The sequence below is a fragment of the Salmo salar genome, chromosome 06 (assembly GCF_965601325.2).
Source record: "Salmo salar chromosome 06, fSalSal1, whole genome shotgun sequence".
Taxonomy (NCBI): Eukaryota; Metazoa; Chordata; class Actinopteri; order Salmoniformes; family Salmonidae; genus Salmo; species Salmo salar.
In genome coordinates this window covers 16,950,575-16,977,314 of record NC_138296.1, presented here as the reverse complement: position 1 = coordinate 16,977,314, position 26,740 = coordinate 16,950,575, and the positions used below count along the sequence as shown (strand labels likewise).

The following is a 26,740-nucleotide window of genomic DNA, read 5'->3' as shown; positions in this document are numbered from 1 at the left end:
AGATCAGGATGTCTGCAAAACAAAAACAAACTGTAATTCCAGTGATAAAGCAACACAAGTACATCTATGTGGTGTACTGGTCCTAATGATGATAGACAGCTGTGGAATAGAGAGAACTTAACATCGTTACAGAGGAAGTTCATCTGTTTGGCAAGGACCATGTTTTTCCACTCCAGCCTTTCTGCCTATTTCTTCTTTCCTTGTCCAACAACAAATCCTTTAAAAATCTCCTGAATCAGACTGAAATGAGGAGAAAGAAGAAAAGAGAGGCTGGTTTGTGTCGCTGTCAGCACCTTCTACCCAGACTGATGGGCGGAGGGCTCGGGAGGAGGGGCCTGGGTCCAACAGTGTGTGACAACGTCTAGTGTGTGACTGATTTCCTGTGCGCATGCGTGCATTCTGGTAAAATTTTCCAAAAGATTGCTGACTAGCTTCCTCAGAGCAGGCCAGGCACATTCCTCTCTCAGATTACAGCTGATGAAACGCTCATGTGCCTCAGTCTTCCTACCAGCACCTGGTTGGCGCCTGAACCATCTGCAGACCAGGCGGGGCAGCATAGTTAAACCAGGCGTGTTGAATTAAAGGCAGGGCAGCATAGTTAAACCAGGCGTGTTGAATTAAAGGCAGGGCAGCATAGTTAAACCAGGCGTGTTGAATTAAAGGCAGGGCAGCATAGTTAAACCAGGCGTGTTGAATTAAAGACAGGGCAGCATAGTTAAACCAGGCGTGTTGAATTAAAGACAGGGCAGCATAGTTAAACCAGGCGTGTTGAATTAAAGGCAGGGCAGCATAGTTAAACCAGGCGTGTTGAATTAAAGGCAGGGCAGCATAGTTAAACCAGGCGTGTTGAATTAAAGACAGGGCAGCATAGTTAAACCAGACGTGTTGAATTAAAGACAGGGCAGCATAGTTAAACCAGGCGTGTTGAATTAAAGACAGGGCAGCATAGTTAAACCAGGCGTGTTGAATTAAAGACAGGGCAGCATAGTTAAACCAGGCGTGTTGAATTAAAGGCAGGGCAGCATAGTTAAACCAGACGTGTTGAATTAAAGACAGGGCAGCATAGTTAAACCAGGCGTGTTGAATTAAAGGCAGGGCAGCATAGTTAAACCAGGCGTGTTGAATTAAAGACAGGGCAGCATAGTTAAACCAGACGTGTTGAATTAAAGACAGGGCAGCATAGTTAAACCAGGCGTGTTGAATTAAAGGCAGGGCAGCATAGTTAAACCAGGCGTGTTGAATTAAAGACAGGGCAGCATAGTTAAACCAGACGTGTTGAATTAAAGACAGGGCAGCATAGTTAAACCAGGCGTGTTGAATTAAAGACAGGGCAGCAAAGTTAAACCAGACGTGTTGAATTAAAGACAGGGCAGCAAAGTTAAACCAGACGTGTTGAATTAAAGACAGGGCAGCATAGTTAAACCAGGCGTGTTGAATTAAAGGAGAAGCAAACGACCAGAGCGAGGAATCTAGGACCAGGAGGAAAAATGGACTTTCATCTGTTTTGGAGCAAACCTAGCCAAAATGTTACACCCAAACACTCTAAACTTATGCAGTCTGAACAGACGGTAGAAATGTGGGTCTATAAAGCATTTTACTGTTGTTCTCTTAGATCTCATAACACCCTTAAACCGTCAGTGTCTTACTGACCAGTAAAACGGAAATAGATTATTTCAGTAGAGTTAAACCATGTCTCCCTCTCTTTCGCTCTTCTAGTGATCAGGGCAAAGGTGGTTGGAAAGAAAGTGGTTGAGGCTGGTAATGACGTCTATGGTAACACCATCAAGAGGATCAAGTACGACATCAAACAGATCAAGGTATGATCAGCCTTTTTATTAAGTGGTTTCTGCAGTCAGTGACGTTCAGACCTGCATATGGACATGTTTGATAGATCCTTCTCTTCCTTTCCTTGTGATTGGATAGATGTTCAAAGGTCCTGACCGGGATATCGACGCCATCTTCACTGCACCCTCCTCAGCCGTTTGTGGCGTTACTCTGGAAACCAACGGCAACAAGGAGTATCTCTTCACAGGTGCGGTTCTCACTATGTTACCAAGATCTATTGCCAGCACTGGTTCAACTACCAAGAAATGCTTACAGCATTATGGCCACTGACTGCATGCTGTAGGAGAAAACAAGTGCTTTAGAACAATACATTTTTGGTACAACTTCAGGTTTCAATTTATAATAACTTTTTTAAAATAAATGTTTGTGTTTTTAAATGAATGATGTATACCCATTGATTCTTGAAGAATATAGCTTGTAAATTAGTAATGTCCTTAGTTCAACTGTTGTACCCCATCAGAACCCAAAATACAAGCTTGTTTTAATTTGAATCACATGCGTGGTCAGTGTTTGCATCCATAGCTGTCTATGAATTTGAGGACGGTTACGTTTCTTCAGCCCCATCCCTCAGCTTTTCACCAAAACCATGGCAGGGCGTCTGCTTTGTTATTGTTTGAACTGCAGATTTCTAAATGAATCATGACAAATGTTATACATGCTTATGAATTAACCATTTTATAATTCGTATAAATGTTTATACATATTAAAATACTAATTGATTTTAAGTATTTATGTACACTAGTTATAAATAGTTTATGAATGCTTATTCAAGTTATTATAAAGTGTTACCCACTCGAAGAGTTCCAGTGTTCCTGTCTGTATCAGTATGTTTTCTCTATGGGACATAGACTCACTATCTCCTCTCTGTCTGCAGGCAAGCTGGAGACTGATGGAACGATGCATGTTACACTGTGTGACTTTATTGAGTCTTGGGAGGCCATGAGTGCCACACAAAAGAAGAGTTTGACTCAACGCTATGAGAGTGGCTGCAAGTGCAAGGTGTGTGTGGGGGTGTTTGATGGGAATTATAGGAATATTACAGTACACGAGTTTTGTTCAATATTTACACAGCACATTTTCTTAAAGAGTACTCTGGTCACATTGGGAAATGCTAGAGAATTGGGGTAATGATCAGTCGGTGTTCTTGATCTTTCTCTCTTTCTGCTCCGATCCACAGATCATCCGCTGCACTTCCATCCCCTGTACGATCAGCGCCCCGGAGGAGTGTCTGTGGACGGACTGGGTGATGGAAAAGAGCCACAGCGGTCCCCAGGCCCAACACTTTGCCTGTATCAATAGGAGCGATGGGTCCTGTGCCTGGTACAGGGGGATAGCACCACCCAAGAAAGAGTTCCTGGATATTGAAGACCCCTAAACTCTACAGGTCATCCACTCACTGTTCAGAGTGACTAAAGATGTCTGCAATTAATACATGGAGAAAACAAAAGTACACAAAGCTACAAATCCAAATAATTATGATTAAATAAATCAGTAAAGTAGTTAATAACAATGAATTACAAGACCCATATTGACTTGTCCAGTTGTGATGTCACATAGAGAGGTCAGGTGACAGGTTGCAGGAAATAGTCAGTATGCAAGAGAGCAACAATCTTGAGAAAACAGCACTTTCTGACCCCACACCTCTCTAAAAGCGCTTACTGGTCACTTCTTGTGCAATAAAAATAAACTACAAATCAAATATAGAGCTTCAAGTATTAATTGATCTTGTGCCGTTCATTTGTCGCTCGCTTTTAAACTGGAACCAAAGGTGTTATTGAAACCCAAAAGGGTGATATCAAAATGTTGTTGGCCGATGTGGTCGTGTTTCTAAATAGAACATTATTCCTAAAAAATATACCATCCTAAAGCCTGGGGCATGTTCAGCTGGGCACAATATTGTAGAACGTTCAGATCGTATGTTATATACATGAAGAACAAACATGTTTCTCTGACATAAAGGAAGGAATCATGTAAGCTCTATTCATGGCATTTCTATCTGCAACATTCAACCTTTGCCTACAACATTCAACACTAGCCTACTGAACGTAGCCCTGAAGTAGTTTGGGTCTAAACCAGGGCTTCAGTTTTGTAATGTCATTGACCAAATTAAACATGACTCAGATTCAGTGGAGGCTAGTGGGAGGAGCTATAGGAGGATGGACTCATTATAATAGCTGAAATTGAATAAATTGAACGAGTCAAACATCTGGTTTGATACCGTTCCATTGATTCCATTCCAGCTATTACAATGAGCCCGTCCTCCTATAGCTCCTTCCACCAGCCTCCACTGCTCAGATTCTTTCTTCCTTGCTTTATATGTCTGATAATATTATTCTTGGTGTATATTCTTCGGTGGGATAAATATTCTGTTAATTTTAATGTACTAGACAGGAGTGGTCTAAAAAAAAAGGTGCCACACTGTCTGAAGTCACTGTGTTGTATAACTAGAACTGCTTCATCATTCCTATTATAATATTAACTGGCTTATCTGAGGTCTTACTATAGACAAAACCCTTTGTTGATTTCTCTGCAACGGAGACTAAACCTGGTTGCTTTGGTTCACACAGTGCTATGTTTATATAACTACACTGCACATGCCACACAGTACAGTCTGAAAACAAGGTCATTGAATCTTCCAGTTTTTTGTTATGTACGTATTTTATATTTGTTTAGTTCTGGTATAATTATAATATTTTGCTTTGGTTGTTTTGTATGTCTCTTGGTGTAATGCCTCTGTGTAAGAACATATTTCATTAGAGAAATTGGGAGATTCGTTATACCTTTTGGCAAATTACATGTGTTCTTTGTAAAAAACACAAACTTTTTTGTGTGAATATTCTCGAATTGGGATTGGGGTAAAGGGAATATGTTTGGCACAGTTTTCTGTTCACTTTACAGTACACGTAGTTACTTCACAAACCAGATCAGACCTATATTGTAGCATGCCATAATCTCCACTGAAGACTTGTAATAGCTCCCCAAGCTATTGCCAAGGTTTTAGCTTAGCGGGCTAACATAGTCTTGTGGTGCGTTGGACACCTGGGTTTGAACCCAGCCTGTCAGAGTAGCTTGTTGGGTACCTGTGCTCTGCTTCATCATGACCCATCCTCTGCAAGAGGTTCATCTACAATTACTGTTGTATTACTTCAGTAAAAACTGAACACAATGTTGTACTACTATAATAACTGATCAATCATTTGCCTGCAGAACAGGGATACTGTATCATATAACTCCAAACTTGTATATCCACGTAAAAAAATATTCAATTATTCCGTAATGAACATGGTATCAATTCTGTGTTAGTAAGTGTCTCTTTATGTAGTACTAGCAGAAAAGTAGAATGAAAATGGACGACTCGTGCTAGATCCACATGAGACTGGTGTGTGGAGAAGCAACACAATTTCTTGCATGCATATGACTCCTTGTATCATTCGAACTGTATGGTATCTTCAGACAATGGACAGATGATACAAATAAAAGTTTAGATATACATCTGATGTGTTTATTTTACTTGTTTAGCAATTGTGCAGCAGAATCTATTTGACACAATATTTCACCCATTATTATAATTATTATGCCCATATTTGAGTGGTTAGTCATGCTGAATTTTTATGGTGGTACAATGGCTCCTCCTGCTGACAGATCTGTGTCTGCCCGTGTTGACTCTATTTGATTACAGAGTGCCCTCCTCTGGAATACACTGGAAATGTACAGTTAATAGTACATTCCACATGAAGAAAGAGGTCAAAATCACGGGATGGAATGAACTTTAGTGTAGGGGTCATTGAAAATGGTAGAGGTCCATTATTGTTTATGTGACAGTTCAAGGCTATGTTAGATTCAAAAGTGCACATTCTTAATTGAGGGCATCTCATATTTGAGATTGGATGTGCACAATAAGTGATTCATATTCTAATATAAAAAAAGGGAGAGTATGATACATTTATTGCGAAATTAAAAACATGAAATACAGAAAACAAGGAAGGTTGTGGTGTGCCAGACATGCCATAATAACATGCCATAATTCATGTTACATAACAGCCAAGCACTGTGTTTTCAATTATATCAATCAAAGAAATCCTCTGGATTTCCAGCATGTTACCACAGATAGAACAATGAGCCATATGTTTCACCGGATGTATGAATCTGAACTATCTGTTTGGCGTTTCCACTCACCACCAAATATGATGATGAGAGGAAGCCCAGTGGCCGGCAATGGGACAAGATGGAGCGAGATGGATTTTGGCCGGCTCTGAGCACTTGTTGGCTGCTTTTCCTTCACTTTGCAGTCCAACTCATCCCAAACCATCTCAATTGGGTTGAAGTCGGGTGATTGTGGAGGCCAGGTCATCTGATGCAGCACTCCATCACTCTCCTTCTTGGTCAAATAGCGCTTACACAGCCTGGAGGTTTGTTGGGTCATTGTCCTGTTGAAAAGAAATGATAGTCCCACTAAGCGCAAACCAGATGGGATGGAGTATCGCTGCAGAATGCTGTGGTAGCCATGCTGATTAAGGGTGCCTTGAATTCTAAATAAATCACTGACGGTGTCACCAGAAAAGCACCCCCACACCATCACACCTCCTCCTTCATGCTTCACGGTGGGAACCACACATGCGGAGATCATCATTTCACCTACGCTGCATCTCACAAATACACAGCGGTTAGAAACAAAAATCTCAAATTTGGACGCATCAGACCAAAGGACAGATTTCCACCAGTCTAATGTCCATTGCTCGTGTTTCTTGGCCCAAGTAAGTCTCTTCTTATTATTGGTGTCCTTTAGTAGTGGTTTCTTTGCAGCAATTCGACCATGAAGGCCTGATTCACGCAGTCTCCTCTGAACAGTTGATGTTGAGATGTGTCTGTTACTTGAACTCTGAAGCATTTATTTGGGCTGTAATTTCTGAGGCTTGTAACTCTAATGAATTTATCCTCTGCAGCAGAGGTAACTCTGGGTCTTCCTTTCCTGTGGCAGTCCTCAGTTTCATCATAGCGCTTGAAGGTTTTTGCGACTGCACTTGAAGTAACTTTCAAAGTTGTTGAGATTTTCCCAGATTGACTGATCTTCATGTCTGTTGTTTCTCTTTGCTTATTTGAGCTGTTCTTGCCATAATATGGACTTTGTCTCTTACCAAATATGGCTATCTTCTGTATGCAACCCCTATCTTGTCACAACACAACTGATTGGCTTAAGAAGGAAATCAATTCCACAAATTAACTTTTAAGAAGACACACCTGTTAAATTAAATGCATTCCCGGTGACTACCTCATGAAGCTGGTTGAGAGAATGCCAAGAGTGTGCAAAGCTGTCATCAAGGCAAAGGTTTGTTACTTTGAAGAATCTCAAATATAAAATATTTTTTGATTTGTTTAACACTTTTTTGGTTACTACATGATTCCATATGTGTTATTTCATAGTTTTGATGTCTTGATTAATATTCTACAATGTAGAAAATAGTAAAAAATAAAGAAAAACCCTTGAATGAGTAGGTGTGTCCAAACTTTTGACTGGTACTGTGTATACTAGTCGGTGTCAGAGGAAGGCCCAAAAAATTGTCAAAGACCTCCAGTCACCCAAGTCATAGACTGTTCTCTCTACTACCGCACGGCAAGTGGTACCGGAGCACCAAGTCTAGGTCCGAAAGGCTCCTTAACAGCTTCTACCCCCTAGCCATAAGACTGCTGAACAATTAACCAAATGGCCACCCAGACTATTTACATTGCCCCCCCCCCCCCCCCCACACACACACACACACACACACACACACACACACACACACACACACACACACACACACAGTTTTTACACTGCGGCTACTTGCTGTTTATTATCTATGCATAGTCACTACCCCTACCTACATGTACAAATTAACTTGACTAACCTGTGTCCCCACACATTGACTCGGTACCTGAACCCCCTGCATATAGCCTCGTTATTGTTATTTTATTGGGTTACTTTTTATTGAATGTTTTACTTTAGTTTTTTTAGTACATTTTCCTAAATCTATTTTTTGAACTGCATTGTTGGTTAAGGGCTTGTAAGTAAGCATTTCACTGTAAGGTCTACACCTGATGTATTCGGTGCATGTGACAAATACAATTTGATTTGATAACCTGCATTTTCATTGGCTTCACAAATCTGTCAGTCATGCTTGCCCACACCCTCTCAGAATGCAGCATGGGGGAAAGAATGTAACACAATTAGGGAACTGTAGCCAGGCAGAGTGTCTTTATCGCCAAACAGTCGTCGTTTTCGGATGATTGAATTTAAGGTGAGTGTTAGTAATGATATTTAAGAATTATCAGTCTATCGATCTGTTTTTATAACGACTAAACATCTGACGGATATTGTGAGGAGGTTGGGGGGTAGCTAGCTAACCACATTGCAGCATCGAGACGCCACGTTAGTCGTTAGCAAAGTTGCTAACCAGAAAGCTAGCAGTAAACAGTTAGCTTGCTGATGTTACGTGGTTATTTTGTTAGCTAGCTACCCATTCAGTGACAGTTTTCAGTTGTTACAAATAGATACATGTAACGACTAAAGTTAACTATTATCCTTAATCTAAAGCATGTTTGTTTATCGGCTAGCGTAGTAACTAAAGTTACGTGTTTCCAACTCGGATGCTAGCTAACATTTGCCTCTCGTGACCCACTGTACTCCGCGTGGAGACATTTTGACCAAACCAGGTCCGACTAGCTAGCGACGATAGACGAGCTAGCTAATTACACTGCCTTGGTCAAGTTGGCTAGCTAAATAGCAAGTTAGATACACAGATAAGTACATATTGAACGAGGCCCCATAACAATTAAATAAAAATCATGTCACACGAAAAATTGCAATATATTTCGCTTTGCAGATTAGTTAACGTTGGATGGCTAAGCTAGCTAAAATGTCTAGTATCTAACCTGGCTTGCTTGCTAGCTACTAACTTACTACTAACGTTAGTAGTTACTGCAGCCAACATGGCTGGCTAGCTAACTTGCTCTGTCTGTAAAATCTTTGCTAGCGACTTCGTCGCGGTGTCTTATTTAGCTAACTAGCAATCTACAAACACATTAACTTTGCAGTAGATAACCGCAAGCTAGTGAACTATGGTATTGTTGTACTTAAGGGGGAGAGCGCGAGCTAGTAAACAGTACATTACTGGAATATCTAGGTTAACTTGCTAGCTACACTAAACAATCCTGTGCATACTTTTTTGTAAACACTGGTCAAGTCACAGTCAGGGAAGTTGGCTAGTTTCCCGACAGAAGTACAGTGTTAAGTGTTTGAAAATATCAATGTCCAGCAATGGGACTCGCTGGGTTTATAGCCAATGTTAAGACTTAAGATTCAGCATCTTCCATGCTGAACCTCCAAGTCGAAACATATGGACTATTTGACCTTATAACTAGCAGGTTTGTTAAAAAAAGAAAAAAGAAGCAGGTTTGTAATACTAACTATTTGTGGCAAGTAGCTAATGCTGGGCATACACCACACGACTAATACAATCGTAACAACTTGGATGTGCTCACATTTACCCATCTCCTTGTCCCTAATCGTTCATTCCATCTATCTTCAACCCCAGGACTGTGGTGCTCACGATGATTCCTTAGTTGATCCCCCTGCGTTTCTATTGTCGTAGGGGAAAATGCCGACACGCAAACGTTGAGCTGCTTTATTAGTGTTGAGATAATGTGCACATTATTATGTGCAGTAACATCCAAAAGAGATGGGTGCACAGAATAAGCATAATAATAAATTATATTTTTTGATTCTGTCATGGTAGGACTCAATGTAATATTGGTGGAGTTCGTTTTGCATGGCCTGGTGCCCCGGGTGAGTGGAGGTTTTACTTAAAGACCCTTGGAATCTTCTTAACCATTTGAGGGTCTGTATTCTGACCCTCAGTCTCTTTGTTTTTTTGCTAGGGCTGCAAAGGGTTGGCAACTTCCTGGTGAATTTGGGGAATTCATCAAAAAGTTAGCTTATAACAGTGAACCTTTTTTGTGGGATACATGTAAGGAAATTCTGGTCTTGTGGCATATTTTAGTTAAACTATGCCCAATTCAATGGAATTGCAACCCTCTGCATTGCGTTCTTCCATCACATGTACAGCTTATTCTCAAGATCTTGCACACTAATGAGATGCTATTGAGCCCAGACTACTACACTGTCTGAGCCAAGGACTACATGCTTTCTGGTAAGTTTTGATTACAATACTGGGTGGGGTGAATATATTTTATGACATTATTTTTTGTTAACTAGCAAATAGTAGCCTACAGCAAAGTGTTTAAATCATTTCTAACTTGTGAACAATTTCTGCTAGTTAGTTTTAGCTTGCTTGAGTCTGAGTGTTAATTCACCTGTTTCCATACATGTTTCATTTTAAAACATTTATCTTACAAAGGAGTTGAATCTAAATGCTGAACTTGTTATCTGTACTTGGAGTTGTATTTTTTATTTTTTCTCCTTTTTTTAATAATCTTTACAAGAAAATGCCACTGGCACAATCTGACGTGTGGAGACATTTCACTGCCGCTAATGTAGAAGGAAAAGCTGTGCACATTTGCAAATACTGTGCCAAGTCATATGTGAAGAATGCAACAAAGATGCAGAATCATCTGGCCAAGTGCATAAAGTTCCCTCAGCGCTCACAACAAGCAACCTCTGACAAAAGTGCCTCTATTTCTATTAGAGGTGAAAATGATGAATCAGACATCTTAACGATAGCAATAGCTCATGGTCCTCCTGGAATCAGATGTTTTTTTGACTCAATGGAGGAACTTAGTCAGATAAATGCTGCTGAATGTCTTCCTCAAGCTGTGTATCCAACTGGTTCACCTCTGATGCTCACAGGCAATGTGTATTGGAAGAGATTTCTGAATGTTCTTCCCCCAGCATACACCCCTCCAACCAGACTACTTATCTACTAATTTGCTGGATGCAGAGTTCAACAGAGTTCAAGTGAAGATCAAGCAAATCATAGAGAAAGCAGACTGTATTGCATTCATCTCTCATTGGTGGTCGAATGTTCGTGGGCAAGGAATAACTACATCTCCACCCCTCAACCAGTATTCTACAAGAACATAAACACAAGGGACAACAGACACACCGGTCTCTACATTGCAGATGAGCTGAAGTCAGTCATCAATGACCTTGGACCACAGAAGGTATTTGCACTGGTGACAGACAATGAAGGCTGCTTGGTCTAAAGTGGAGGAGTCCTACCCTCATAGCACACCCATTGGCTGTGCTGCTCATGCATTGAATCTGCTCCTCAAGGACATCATGGCACTGAAAACAATGGATGCACTCTACAAGAGAGCCAAGGAAGTGGTTAGGTATGTGAAGGGTCATCAAGTTATAGCAGCAATCTACCTCACCAAGCAAAGTGAGAAGAATAAGAGCACCACATTGAAACTGCCAGCAACACCTGTTGGGGTGGTGTTGTCATCATGTTTGACAGTTTCCTGGAGGGAAAGGAGTCTCTCCAAGAAATAGCCATATCAGTCTGCCGATATGGACAGCCCCATCAAGAGGAACCTCCTGGATGATGCATTTTGGGAGAGAGTGGTAAGCAGCCTGAAACTCCTGAAACCTATAGCAGTAGCCATTACATGGATTGAGGGAGACAATGCCATCCTGTCTGATGTTCAGACTCTACTTGCAGATGTAAGAGAAGAAATCCGTACTGCCCTGCCCACTTCACTGTTGCTCCAAGCTGAGGAAACTGCAGTTCTGAAATACATCAAAATGCGTGAAGACTTCTGCCTGAACCGCATACATGCTGCAGCGTACATGTTGGACCCCAAGTATGCTGGCAAGCGCATCCTGTCTGGTGCAGAGATCAACAAGGCCTATGGTGTCATCACAACTGTGCCTCGCCACCTTGGCCTGGATGGGGGCAAGGTTCTTGGCAGTCTGGCGAAGTACACTTCCAAGCAAGGGTTTTGGGATGGAGATGCAATATGGTAGTCGTGCCAAAATATATCTCATCAGCCACCTGGTAGAAGCAACTTTGTGGATCTGAGGCTCTTTCCCCTGTTGCCACCATCATCCTCCAAATCCCACCAACATCAGCCACCTCAGAGCACAACTGGTCCTTGTTTGGGAACACACAAACCAAAGCACGCAACAGGCTGACCAATACAAGGGTTGAAAAATTGGTGGCCGTCTACGCAAATGTGAGGCTTTTTGAACCTGACAACGAGCCATCCTCAACAAGGTTGGAAAGTGACAATGAAGGTGAGGTCTCAGAGTTTGATGTTCAAGAGGTGGACATTGAGGAGGTCCAGGGAGAAGACATGGAAGCCTGAGAGGAAGACAACCTAAGCTTTAGTTTCTAGACTATCATTTTGCAGATTTATTTGAAATGTTTTTGGGAGATGCAGTGGATCATTTGGGATCATTCAATATTCCCTTTTGTTTTTGTGAAATCATCCCATGTGAAGAGTCAACTCATTTCATTAAAGTTCAATTCATAACTAAATTGCTTTTTAAATTTTCTGTTGGAAGGATTTAATAATTTACAATTGTCTGTCTACTTAAGGTTTATGTTTGTCTCTATATGATATGGTAAATATATCCAAAGGTAAAGTATCCAATTCAAAAAACATATATATTTAAATGGTATTAATATTAATTTGCATATATTCCTGTTAATTCCCACAAAGTTTCCACCTCTGAATATTCCCCAAAATGTGCAACCCTATATTTTGCACATAATAATGTGCACACTTATAAAGGCAGGAGCTTGCTGTTTTCATGTCGGCATTTTTCTGTTTGCAAACCAAATGCAATTTATTTATTTTTTTATCCGATTGCCACCACCACTTTTATTAATTCACTTAATTGGTCTTTCTCACATCTCTCTGAAAGATTCTATTACCTCTGCAAACTGACTTGGGATGCTCATGGGATGCTCATGTCACCACCCTACCAACGGGAGCCGTTATCCCAAAGGCAGGTGACAAGCTTAGGTCCAAAATATTCCCATAGAAATGCCGTGGGCGTATTTTGGCAAGTGAGACTTTTCACTTCACCTCTTCCTCTCTGATATGGCCTGCGGCTGCCCCCCCCCCCCCCTTCCGCCTCATGAATGATGTCATTACTGGTTAAAGAGTGGGCACATACTTTAATGAAATAAGCTACTTCTATGCAGGTGTTGTTTATCAGTACAATAAAATGAGTCCCAATTGGAGGGGAAACAGATTGTTTGCCATCTGTAGCCCCATGAAATCAGCCAAAACAAGCTCAACTCCATGCATGCTCTCACTCCTATTGAATATGCATTTCCCTTTATTTTGAATAGGCTACATCTTGATTTAACCAGTTTATCAATAGATTTACCATTCAAATAAATGATTACCGTTATGTAGTTACATTGGTAAAAACAAAGTCAAATTGATTGTATAATCGATTTAATTAATGCATGCATGGCTGTCTCTAAAAAATGTTGACGTGAAAAAGTTCAAATGTGTTTATTGCACCCAAAGGATGCCCAATGATTGAACAGCCAGGTAGCTGAGTTTCTGTCTGGAAGTGCCATTCTGTGACTTTGGCTAATATGCTTTTTGTTGCCATGGTATCATTTTGGTATTGACTTTTGTGATACTAATCCTGGTATCAGTATCTAAGTAAAAAGCCTAACGTTTTCTTGATTGTGATGTCATTAGAACAGTATGTAGTGTTGTGGGTCCACAGTGTCTCTGACGGTGGCATAACATTCTGTGTGGTAACCTAGCCTATATGGTTCAATGGTTGTGTAGAACAGCAGCCCTATAGAAACGGTTTGGTGAATAAACTGAACCTCCCTGTAGGTGTTCCACTCATTCCATCTCACTGTGGGCTGTGTGATTGTTAATTCTATCAGTAGCAGCACATGAAGGTTAGTCTGCCCTTGTGTGTGATGCTGCATGTGCAGCCCCCCTGCTCTCCCCCTCGGCTACGTCACTGCCAGATCTAATGATGAGTCAGGCTCCGCTCCCTTTTCTCTGTCAAGTGTGGGTTTGAACAGAACACTGCTCTGTGATCCATCCTGTGTCTGTGTGCTGTTGACCCAGAGCTGTTTCCTCTCCCCGGTGCTTTTCAACCCCTCAATGGCAGCATGCTAGTGCATCACTAACATATAGCCCTGTAGTTTGCTGGTCCTACATCAAGTTGACACAAGGTTTGTGTAGCAGTCCTTTGTTTACTCTAAGCGTGCTGGGTTTTTAACAGCTCACCATATCTTTGAGCTAATGGAATGTAGCCTATTCAATCATTCTCATCCTGGCTATTCCAGCTAGCCTATTTGTAGTAGACTTAAATCAGTTAAGAACAAATTCTTATTTACAATGACGGCCTAGGAACAGTAGGTTAACTGCCTTGTTCAGGGGCAGAACAGATTTGTATGTATGTATGTGTCAGCTCGAGGATTCGATCCAGCAACCTTTCGGCTACTGGCCCAACGCTCTAACCCCTAGGCTACCTGCTGACCTAGTCTTGCCTATATTTATCTTAAGCCAGTACTACTTGGGGGAAGAAATCACATTGAGTTCAACTAAAACACTAGCCACAGACCTGTTTTAGGCTGACTTGTTTTGATCAGTGGCACATTGAGGCCTAGTCCACACTGGGTGTGTTGTAATTGAGGCGGACTGGGACTGAGGGAAGCGTTGGAGCAATTAGCCTACTGTCACTACCCTGTCATCATTTCCCATTCAACTCTGTCTGCCAGCACGTTGGCATGCGCAGGAAATGACACCTTCGGGAGTCATTCACTCCACTGCCCAAACAGCTGACGCATGCAGACAGGGCAGGGGTTGTGAAAAGGTGCACCTACACTCTGTTATCTGCTCAGAGATGGTCTATTGAAGAGGCTGCTGCCTTTAAAGGGCCAGTTGTTGCTGGTTTTCTGATAGATTTACCAGCTCAGGATGCTGGACAGTACATACAGATATGAGATATGCCATAGCAGACTCTTTTATCCAAAGCAACTTCGTCATCCGTGTGTAGATTTGACATGTATATGGTCCTGGGAGTCGAACCCACTATCCTGGCGTTTTTAAGAGCCATACATTACCAACTGAGCTACAGAGGACCAGTATCTAGCCTATTTCACTACTCAGTCCCATATTAAGCACACAAGTGACGTGCAGTATAGCCTGTGTCTTTTCAAACCAATTCTGTAGCTTTTCTTCGAGCCTAACCAACCTGGCCTGTATTCAGAAACGTCTCAGACTAGGAGTGCTGATCTAGGATCAGCTTCCCGCTGTCCATGTATTCATATTCACTAGAATATCTAAAAAGGCAAATTTGAGATCAACACTCCTTCTCTAACGCTTTATGAAAATGGTCCCTGAAGTGAAAAAATAATCAACGGTTGCAACTGAATGAATAAAACAAATATAACAGCGATTGCACGTAGAAATAACTGAAGGCATTCTGAGGACATGTAACAAACAGCATGCCTGTACCACACCAGTCTTTCCGACAGTGGACTGTCGGGTGGTTGCTGGTTGGTATGGCGACAACTTGATTGATGTAGGAATAGACTGAACATGAGTATCTGACCTGGTAGACAGCAGCTGTGCTTGTGTCGAGTCCCTCTCACCGCTAAGCACACACGCACGAGCGTGAACACACACATCATGCCCGCCTCCACTATCTTGCATAACAACAGAGACGGCTGCCAAGTCCCAGCCTGACTCCTCAGATACTCAGTCCTCTTGCCATAATATGCTGCTTCTCACATAATATGCTGCTCTCTCGCCGAAAAACACTAGTTCACGCTTACAGCCCGGGTTGCCAGATTACAGTCTGGGTTGCCAGTTTAGGAATCACTGACAGGAAATAGAAATTCACTGCTACAGTAGCCTCTCTCTCTGAGGGAGTGATGAAGCTGCTGTACTGTGGACTGGATGTTGTGGATGTGCTACACAGTGTTGAGACCAATTGCTGCTCAGTAAGATTTCCGAGATGTATTATTATTATGGTATCATGACTTTTATTCATAGGCATGCTGAAGAAAATCTATATACACACTGGAATTTAGTGTTTGCTCATATGTGACTAAATATTTAATTTAGCCTAGATTTAATTGACAAGTCTCAAACTGGCCTTCTTATTGTGTGTAATTGTTCTGATTTTGCTTTGTCTATACTGTAGGCCTGTGTGGATTGTGTCTTATTTGTTCTGTGTTCTCCATGTCAGTGCCATTTCACCAGGTCAAATTCCTTGGTACATGTAAGCAAAGGTGATTCTGATCCCTGAATCCCACCCTCTGTCTCATCCACAGTGATGCTCAAACGATGCCTATAGTGGACAAGCTCAAGGAGGCCCTGAAGCCCGGCCGGAAGGACTCCTCGACGGGCGACGATGGCGACCTCAACAAGCTGCTGGCCTCCTCGGCCAAGAAGGTCCTGCTGCAGAAGATTGAGTTTGAGCCGGCCAGCAAAGGCTTCTCCTATCAGCTGGACAGTCTCAAGACCAAATATGTGATCCTCAACCCCCGCGGCAGTGAGGGGGCCACATCGGGTCAGAGGGCCAGCACAGAGCCCGCTCAGATCAAGAGGCAAGGTAAGGCTGTTGACTGGGAAATGTACTCTCTCTCATAGAGCCATTCAAGAGGTTTGTTAAGTCTAGTTTTCACTGCACACAGAATTAACTCACTTTGATATTCTTAATTCCCCCATTGTCTTAACCTTTTTGGTGGAATTGAATAGAGCTATTCTTCACCATGAGTGTTTCTCTCTCTTTGGGTTTTTGGTGAAGTGATCGAGTTAGGCTAAATTATAGTTTGTCTGAACTATTCTCAATGGCTTTTCTGAATTATCCATGCAATTTCTCTAATTAATCTCACTCCTCCATCCACCAGTTTCAGACAACCAGGGTGGGGGCCAGAGTGATGGGATCCCCGCCCCACAGAAGATGCTCTTCCCTGGGAACAGACTCTCCATGCGTTGGGAGCGTGTCTACCGGGTGGGAGCCGGCCTCCACAACCTGGGCAACACCTGCTTCCTTAACTCCACTGTGCAGTGTCTCACCTACACACCGCCCCTGGCCAACTATCTACTCTCCAAGGAGCACAGTCGTGCCTGTGAGTAGTTTAGTTGACCTCTGGTTAGATACCTTTTTGAATGGCACAATATAGGCCTTGTAGAGCTAGACCACTAAATGGGGCAATACAAATCTTTTGCTTCTAGTTTTTGAGACTAAACAGGTCCCTTAAATGGACAAATATATTGTCTAGAAATGACCTCAAAGGTTGGATGGAAAGGGCCACATGTCCAACAGCTCTACTCCCATGAGTAAAAGAGAAAAGGGGATACCTAGTCAGTTGTACAACTGAATGCATCAACTGAAATGTGTCTTCAAGCATATTGTTTGCTAGTCTGGTGGGGTAATGACTGTGACTGGGCCAGTCTGGTGGGGTAATGACTGTGACTGGGCCAGTCTGGTGGGGTAATGACTGTGACTGGGCCAGTCTGGTGGGGTAATGACTGTGACTGGGCCAGTCTGGTGGGGTAATGACTGTGACTGGGCCAGTCTGGTGGGGTAATGACTGTGACTGGGCCAGTCTGGTGGGGTAATGACTGTGACTGGGCCAGTCTGGTGGGGTAATGACTGTGACTGGGCCAGTCTGGTGGGGTAATGACTGTGACTTGACTTCACCTCATTATTCTATTCCTGTCCATTTCAGGTCACCAGTCGGGTTTCTGTATGATTTGTATAATGCAGAACCACATCATCCAAGCCTTTGCCAACACGGGAAATGCCATCAAGCCTGTCTCCTTCATCCGAGACCTAAAAAGTAAGTAGTATTCTTCTTGTTTAGCTGTTTTCTGTCTTGAGTTGGCGTTGGTTTTTCAAAATTGTAGTGCAAGCTTGTTTCTAGCAGCATTGCAATTTTTGTTGTCCTGTAAGGTACATGATATTGATTGGCTGTTATATTCTTGATTTCAGTTTAGTTTCAGAAACACTAACCAGGTTTCCATCCATCCTTTTTATGAGCGTAAAGTACGTCGGGGGGAAAAAATGTCCCAACGGGCCAGATGGAAACAGCAAATGTCAACTAAACCAAATACGCTAGACACGGTGGGGATGGTTTTATGTCTAAGATGAATTATGTGAGTAATGGAAATGCTTTAATGTGCCAGTATTGCTATAATAACATCATATTGGAGTCACATGATGACATGTTGTGTGGTCTTCCCACTACGACTCAGGAAATCATACCGTTTACTACAGATGAAATAAGTGATGAACTTCACAGGGTGGTGAAAGTACAAGATGTTGAGCTTGATCCTACTTTCCAACAAATATCCAGGGTCTTATTCTGGTCATGATCGATGCTTGACTGCCGTTTGACTAATAGAAATGATCTCTCTCTAGTCATAATAATCATCATGTAGGCTATACCCACACTGTATCTACGAGTGTGAGCTGTGTCTAGTGCTCACGTGCCAAGACCAGAGTGGGCACACTCACTATGTAACACATCTTCAGTGACAACCGTCAGTAGAGTGAAAAATGCGATGGAAACCCATTTAACTCTTATTTGGTACAGTTGAAGACGGAAGTTTACATACACTTAGGTTGGAGTCATTAACTCCTTTTTCAACCACTCCACAATTTTCTTGTTAGCAAACTATAGTTTTGGCAAGTCAGTTAGAACATCTACTTTGTGCATGACACAAGTCATTTTTCCAACAATTGTTTACAGACAGATTATTTAATTTATAATTCACTGTATCACAATTCCAGTGGGTCAGAAGTTTACATACACTAAGTTTACTGTGTCTTTCAAACAGCTTGGAAAATTCCAGAAAATGTCATGGCTTTAGAATCTTCTGATACGCTAATTTGCATCATTTGAGTCAATTGGAGGTGTACCTGTGGATGTATTTCAAGGCCTACCTTCAAACTCAGTACTGCTTTGCTTGACATCATGGAAAAATCTAAAGAAATCAGCCAAGACCTCAGAAAAACATTGTAGACCTCCAGTCTGGTTCATCCTTGGGAGCAATTTCCAAACGCCTGAAGGTTCATCTGTACAAGCAATAGTACGCGAGTATAAACAACATGGGACCACGCAGCCGTCATACCACTCAGGAAGGAGAGGCGTTCTGTCTCCTAGAGATTAATGTAATTTGGTGCGAAAAGTGCAAATCAATCCCAGAACAACAGAAAGGACCTTGTGAAGATGCTGGAGGAAACGGGTACAAAAGTGTCTATATCCACAGTAAAACGAGTCCTATATCGACATAACCTGAAAGGCTGCTCAGCAAGGAAGAAGCCACTGCTCAAAAACCACCATTTTAAAAAGCCAGACTACGGTTTGCAACTGCACATGGGGACAAAGATCGTACTTTTTGGAGAAATGTCTTCTGGTCTGATGAAACAAAAATGGAACTGTTTGGCCATAATGACCATCGTTATGTTTGGAGGATAAAGGGGGAGGCTTGCAAGCTGAAGAACACCATCCCAACCGGGAAGCACGGGGGTGGCAGCATCATGTTGTGGGGGTGTTTTGCTGCAGGAGGGACTGGTGCACTTCACAAAATGGATGGCATTGTGAGTTAGGAAAATGATGTGGATATATTGAAGCAACATCTCAAGACATCAGTCAGGAAGTTAAAGCTTGGTCGCAAATGGGTCTTCCAAATGGACAATGACCCCAAGCATACTTCCAAAGTTGTAGCAAAATGGCTTACGGTCAACAATGTCAAGGTATTGGAGTGGCCATCACAAAGCCCTGACCTCAATCCTATAGAACATTTGTGGGCAGAACTGAAAAAGCATGTGCGAGCAAGGAGGCCTACAAACCTGACTCAGTTACACCAGCTCTGTCAGGAGGAATGGGACAAAATTCACCCAACTTACTATGGGAAGCTTCTGGAAGGCTACCCGGAACGTTTGACCCAAGTTAAACAATTTAAAGGCAATGCTACCAAATACTAATTGAGTGTATGTAAACTTCTGACCCACTGGGAAGGTGATGAAAGAAATAAAAGCTGAAAGAAATCGTTCTCTCTACTATTATTCTGACATTTCACATTCTTAAAATAAAGTGGTTATCCTAACTGACCTAAGACAGGGAATTTTTACTAGTATTAAATGTCAGGAATTGTGAAAAACAGAGTTTAAATGTATTTGGCAAAGGTGTATGTAAACTTCTGACTTCAATTGTATGTGGAAATTTTGCACTACGTCATCACGCACAGACTTTTATCCACAAGTAAATTTGATGGACACGTCTTTGGTGAGAATGTGCATATTGTTTATATGCAGATTTTTATAATTTTTGCATAAAATCTCACTAGTTGGATGGAAACCTAGCTAATGAAATCTGATTCAGTATTATGTTCTGCATGTTTTTCAGTTCTTGCTATTTACCCGTACATCGATTGTAATATATAATCGTTCTGTAGATGGTGCATTGTGCCAGAGAGCACCCTGGAGACTCGGTAGCAGTATGCATAAGGTGATGACATAACACTGGTTGGGAGTGTCACTGTGACTGCAGCTTGTGACTGCAGTGCCTTAGTGAGGCTGTGACTGTTATATAGAGAGGGGAGGGATGGTACAACCACCACACTGTTATATAGAGAGGGGAGGGATGGTGCAACCACCACACTGTTATATAGAGAGGGGAGGGATGGTGCAACTACCACACTGTTATATAGAGAGGGGAGGGATGGTACAACCACCACACTGTTATATAGAGAGGGGAGGGATGGTACAACCACCACACTGTTATATAGAGAGGGGAGGGATGGTACAACTACCACACTGTTATATAGAGAGGGGAGGGATGGTACAACCACCACACTGTTATATAGAGAGGGGAGGGATGGTACAACCACCACACTGTTATATAGAGAGGGGAGGGATGGTACAACCACCACACTGTTATATAGAGAGGGGAGGGATGGTATGACAACCACCACACTGTTATATAGAGAGGGGGGGGATGGTACAACTACCACACTGTTATATAGAGAGGGGAGGGATGGTACAACCACCACACTGTTATATAGAGAGGGGAGGGATGGTACAACCACCACACTGTTATATAGAGAGAGGGGAGGGGATGGTACAACCACCACACTGTTATATAGAGAGGGGAGGGATGGTACAACTACCACACTGTTATATAGAGAGGGGAGGGATGGTACAACCACCACACTGTTATATAGAGAGGGGAGGGATGGTACAACCACCACACTGTTATATAGAGAGAGGGGAGGGGATGGTACAACCACCACACTGTTATATATAGAGAGGGGAGGGGATGGTACAACTACCACACTGTTATATAGAGAGGGGAGGGATGGTACAACCACCACACTGTTATATAGAGAGGGGGGGATGGTACAACCACCACACTGTTATATAGAGAGGGGGGATGGTACAACCACCACACTGTTTAATAGAGAGGGGGGGGATGGTACAACCACCACACTGTTATATAGAGAGGGGAGGGATGGTTTGAGTTCAGCCTGATCTGAAGCCAGAAATACCCACTCGGATCAATGCTAATGTCAGTAATATAATCGAAGCTTGGCACAGTGAATGACTGACATTTTTATTGGTTTAAGTTTGCGGAGACTTGGTGTGTGTTCTTCCTGCACTTTACTGTGGATGCAGTGACGGGGGGAAAGTATTTGATCCCCTGCTGATTTTGTACGTTTGCCCACTGACAAAGAAATGATCAGTCTATAATTTTAATGGTAGGTTTATTTGAACAGTGGGAGACAGAATAACAAGAAAAAAATCCAGAAAAACGCATGTCAAAATTTTTTCTAAATTTATTTGCATTTTAATGAGGGAAATAAGTATTTGACCCCCTCTCAATCAGAAAGATTCCTGGCTCCCAGGTGTCTTTTATACAGGTAATGAGCTGAGATTAGGAGCACACTCTTAAAGGGAGTGCTCCTAACCGTAGCTTGTTACCTGTAAAAAAGACACCTGTCCACAGAAGCAATCAATCAGATTCCAAACTCTCCACCATGGCCAAGACCAAAGAGCTCTCCAAGGATGTCAGGGACAAGATTGTACACCTACACAAGGCTGGAATGGGCTACAAGACCATCGCCAAGCAGCTTGGTGAGAAGGTGACAACAGTTGGTGTGATTATTCGCAAATGGAAGAAACACAAAATAACTGTCAATCTCCCTCGGCCTGGGGCTCCATGCAAGATCTCACCTCGTGGAGTTGCAATGATCATGAGAACGGTGAGGAATCAGCCCAGAACTACACGGGAGGATCTTGTCAATGATCTCAAGGCAGCTGGGACCATAGTCACCAAGAAAACAATTGGTAACACACTACGCCATGAAGGACTGAAATCCTGCAGCGCCCGCAAGGTCCCCCTGCTCAAGAAAGCACATATACATGCCCGTCTGAAGTTTGCCAATGAACATTGAATGATTCAGAGGACAACTGGGTGACAGTGTTGTGGTCAGATGAGACCAAAATGGAGCTCTTTGGCATCAACTCAACTCGCCGTGTTTGGAGGAGGAGGAATGCTGCCTATGACCCCAAGAACACCATCCCCACCGTCAAACATGGAGGTGGAAACATTATGCTTTGGGGGTGTTTTTCTGCTAAGGGGACAGGACAACTTCACCGCATCAAAGGGACCATGGACGGGGCCATGTACCGTCAAATCTTGGGTGAGAACATACTTCCCTCAGCCAGGGCATTAAATGGGTCGTGGATGGGTATTCCAGCATGACAATGACCCCAAATACACGGCCAAGGCAACAAAGTGGCTCAAGAAGAAGCACATTAAGGTCCTGGAGTGGCCTAGCCAGTCTCCAGACCTTAATCCCATAGAGAATCTGTGGAGGGAGCTGAAGGTTCGAGTTGCCAAACGTCAGCCTCGAAACCTTAATGACTTGGAGAAGATCTGCAAAGAGGAGTGGGACAAAATCCCTCCTGAGATGTGTGCAAACCTGGTAGCCAACTACAAGAAACATCTGACCTCTGTGATTGCAAACAAGGGTTTTGCCACCAAGTACTAAGTCATGTTTTGCAGAGGGGTCAAATACTTATTTCCCTCATTAAAATGCAAATCAATTTATAACATTTGACATGCGTTTTTCTGGATTTTTTTTGTTCTGTCGCCCACTGTTCAAATAAACCTACCATTAAAATTATACTTACTAGATGTAAGATTAACTTGCTATCTGTAATATTGTATAGCTTTTGAATCGTGACGTTACGTACTTTGCAGGAAAATAGGCAGGTTTCTCGACATATCCACTGACTTTGAGAAGGGATTGCGTGACGATTAGCTTAGCAACCAAGTGACGCAGCATGACATCATGAACATGATTGGTCGACAGTCTGCTGGGTGGAGTATTACATGTTCCGTCTTTCATTGGATTCCTATCTCCTTTGTATAATATCTCTGACACCGGCACTCTGGACTAAAGAGGCAGACTATTTTGACGTGTTCTAGATCCTCCATGAAATGACACATTTCTCCAGGGAGGAATATCACAAAAATATGATCAATGGCTCATTCCAGAGAAGACATCCTCCTGAGTTAAGACATCGGCCAGTATTGAAATCTGACATGTATGATGGACTGTTTCACCATCTAAATGTCCTATTCCTATTAACTTCCAGTGTAGTGAGAGCGACTTTATCACAGTGCTACGTCATACAAGCCAGATTTCTACCTGCTTAAATGCCAACAACGCAGATACACATGAAATGAGCCGGGCAATTGATAGATCATCACTCAGAGATGCACGAAAACAATAGAACATTGAAAATGGGTGAACCTTTCCTTTAAGAGGAGACTGTAGCAGGTTGTAGAGTGTTTAGGTCTCTGTTTCTCCCTCCATTTAAGAGGAGACTCATTTGAATGGCTTAATGCCTCAGTGGTCTCATGCTGTAGTCCTGCTGATAATGGACAGGTCATTTCCCCCACTGAGGACAGTAATGTATTTTCACAGCACAGTCCATTAGTTAGAAACAACATCAAACCAACATCGGAGACAAAAACACAATGTGAAGATTGGCTTGGTCGTGCTGGTATTGTGTGCTCTAGATAGTTTCCCATGAGGCCATAAGGGATGGAGTTGAGGCTTTTGGTATTATTCTAACAGGGTGTTTCTTTTTTGAACTTGCAGAAATTGCCAGGCACTTTCGGTTTGGTAGCCAGGAAGACGCCCATGAATTTTTACGCTACACCATCGATGCCATGCAGAAAGCCTGTCTGAACGGCTACCCCAAGTAAGTTTGTCAGTCATCGAGTGAAGGACGTTAATTATAGCTCACTGACATGTGGATTGAATTGAATGTGGGTGTTCAGAAAGAGTCTTTCTGTCATTTTTGGATGATTCTTTGTGTTTTTGAATGTATTTCTCTCTCTGGGTCGTAGGTTAGACCGGACGACACAGGCCACCACATTGGTCCACCAGATCTTTGGAGGTTACCTCAGGTCGCGAGGTACAGCTTTCAATCTACTATATTGCACAGTTGGTCAATTCCAGTCAATTCAGGAACTACACTGAAATTCCAATTATCTTGGAACTGGAATTTGTACTTTCTGAGTTGATTGGAATTCAAATGGAATTGATCCCAACCCTGCTACATCGATTAACTACTTTTTTAAGGCATATTGGCAAATTGCCTTAGTGGATTAATTATATATTTTTCTCTTTCAGTTAAGTGTTCCATTTGCAAAAGTGTGTCGGACACATACGACCCTTACTTGGACATTGCTGTGGAGATTCGAGTAAGTCTCTTGCTTGCTTACTTTAAATGCATCTTCCTCCTGTCGTTGAATAATTCACAAGCACAGATCTAATCAATCGAATCCATTTATTTTATAAATCGCTTTTGACATCAGCGGTTGTCACCGACGTGCTCATCTAGATACCCAGTCTAAAACCCCAAAGAGCAAGCAATGCAGATGTAGAAGCCCATTGGCTAGGAAAAGCCCCCTAGGCAGAAACCTAGGAAGAATGGTACTTATAAATTCTTGTCAGATCGGTGGTCCTATTGATTTATCCCTCAGCCAGAATAGAGTTAATTGATGTGTGTTTGCTGTCCCAAAGGAATTCAGCTGATGACTATTTGGTTTCATGCCTGTGTTGAGTGGTCTTCCGTCTGTCCTTTTGGTTTCATGCCTGTGTTGAGTGGTCTTTTTTTCCTTTTCAGCAAGCAGCAAATATCGTCCGAGCCCTGGAGCTCTTTGTCAAGCCCGACGTGTTGAGTGGAGAGAACGCCTACATGTGTGCCAAGTAAGTTCTGAGTAATGATGTGGTAACTTCTAACACACTGATATTGTAGACATACACAAGGCCCACATTAGTGTTATAGACATTTTATAAACAACACACTTACACTTTATCAGGTGTAAGAAGAAAGTTCCGGCAACAAAGCGATTCACAGTCCATCGAACGTCCAATGTTCTGACCCTGTCTCTCAAGAGGTTTGCCAACTTCAGTGGAGGAAAAATCACCAAGGTAAACCTCTTGCAACATTAGTCATTACTCTGTTTTAAAAATGCTGTTTCAGAGCAACAGTTCTCACCCTAACTGGGTTGTAGTCCGTAGGGCACACCATTGCAAAACGCTTTGCAATGAAACATAAATGTTTTTTTTTTTTGGACAAATTCAGGAAGTTGCTCCCTACTGAACATGCCCCTGATGCTTATCTCGCCTGTGTTTTTGTTAGGACGTTGGCTACCCAGAGTTCCTGAACATCCGCCCCTACATGTCTCAGAGCATGGGTGACCCAGTCATGTACGGCCTCTATGCTGTCCTGGTGCATTCTGGGTACAGCTGTCATGCTGGCCACTACTACTGCTATGTCAAGGTAAGGAGCCTGATGGTAGGCCTGAGACGGAACATTTGAGATGGATTTTGTTTGGCAGTCTGAAGGATAATTTACATTTAGATTTTCATTGTCACTGTTCTATCAGAACAGTATGTTTGTTATCCTGTTAATCTGTGTTTAGTCTCTACTGTGGGATGTCCCTTCACTTTATTTAGAAAAGCCTATTTATATTTCCGCTGTCTTCACAGGCCAGCAACGGGCAATGGTACCAGATGAATGACTCGATGGTCCATTCCAGTAACATCAAAGTAGTCCTCAATCAGCAAGCCTACGTCCTATTCTACCTGAGGTAAGACTTGAACAATAGAGTTACCAGACCTGGGTCAAATACAGATGTCTGAAAAATATCTTTTACATTGAGACCTTTTTCAAGTGAGCCCTGAAAGTGTTTAGCTTAGAGTTTACTCTGTTACGTTTTACATGACATTTGAGTCATTTAGCAGACACTCTTATCTAGAGCAACTTACAGTAGTTGGACAGTAGCTGGTCCCCCGTGGGAATCGAACCAACAACCCTGGTGTTGCAAGCGCCATTATCTACCAACTGTTAGAACTATTCCATTGGTTCCATTCTACATGGCAAGCTAGATCAAGCATAGCTCAAGTATCTGTTGCTGGTCGGATGGTTACTAGCGACTGACTGCAGTAGTAGCTAGTAACCATACATATTGACCATACCTGCTCTTTGCCCATTAGGATCCCAGAGACCAAGAAGAACGTGGATGGCCAGATCACCAAGCAGGGAATGGGGAAGAACGTAGCGACGTCAGAGCAGTTCAGGAAGACCAACCTCAACAGGCCCCTGTCGTCTCCGCAGGTCACCAAGGTATGGGACAGGCTGGCAGAACGGTCCATCATCAGAATGTTTGAAAGCAATACGGTATGAAAAGACTTGCTGCCTTCGATGTGATACTTTTATTGTCCATTTGCATGGAAATCAATACAATACAGAACGGTTCAAATAAGGACACATGAACTATACTGTCCTTAAATAATGTAATATACCACTGTTCAGTAGCCTGATGGCTGATGAGATGAAGCTGGCCTTAGACTATAATTAAGCGTT

At 42.5% G+C, this 26,740-nt stretch overlaps 2 protein-coding genes across 4 annotated transcripts in view; both read left to right on the top strand.

The window, feature by feature from the left end:
• Window positions 1-3,544, top strand: part of LOC106606431 (metalloproteinase inhibitor 2) — a 60,563-nt gene extending 57,019 nt beyond the window's left edge. For both annotated transcript variants that reach the window (XM_082976335.1, XM_045719833.2), the window contains exons 2-5: window positions 1,717-1,817; window positions 1,924-2,032; window positions 2,720-2,844; window positions 3,023-3,544. In XM_082976335.1, coding sequence (XP_082832461.1) covers window positions 1,717-1,817; window positions 1,924-2,032; window positions 2,720-2,844; window positions 3,023-3,220 — 533 coding nt within the window. In that variant the 3' untranslated portion in view covers window positions 3,221-3,544. The remainder of the gene's footprint in view (window positions 1-1,716; window positions 1,818-1,923; window positions 2,033-2,719; window positions 2,845-3,022) is intronic.
• Window positions 3,545-7,999: 4,455 nt separating this feature from the next.
• LOC106601941 (ubiquitin carboxyl-terminal hydrolase 36) overlaps window positions 8,000-26,740 on the top strand; it is a 38,571-nt gene continuing 19,830 nt past the window's right edge. The window contains exons 1-12 of one of the 2 annotated variants that reach the window (XM_045719832.2): window positions 8,000-8,120; window positions 16,110-16,390; window positions 16,689-16,910; window positions 17,514-17,624; window positions 23,962-24,064; window positions 24,213-24,280; window positions 24,499-24,569; window positions 24,995-25,077; window positions 25,191-25,302; window positions 25,514-25,654; window positions 25,864-25,964; window positions 26,371-26,500. In XM_045719832.2, coding sequence (XP_045575788.2) covers window positions 16,123-16,390; window positions 16,689-16,910; window positions 17,514-17,624; window positions 23,962-24,064; window positions 24,213-24,280; window positions 24,499-24,569; window positions 24,995-25,077; window positions 25,191-25,302; window positions 25,514-25,654; window positions 25,864-25,964; window positions 26,371-26,500 — 1,410 coding nt within the window. In that variant the 5' untranslated portion in view covers window positions 8,000-8,120; window positions 16,110-16,122. Of the gene's footprint in view, window positions 8,121-16,109; window positions 16,391-16,688; window positions 16,911-17,513; window positions 17,625-23,961; window positions 24,065-24,212; window positions 24,281-24,498; window positions 24,570-24,994; window positions 25,078-25,190; window positions 25,303-25,513; window positions 25,655-25,863; window positions 25,965-26,370; window positions 26,555-26,740 lie in introns of both variants that reach the window. The other variant, XM_045719831.2, reaches the window with a different exon arrangement.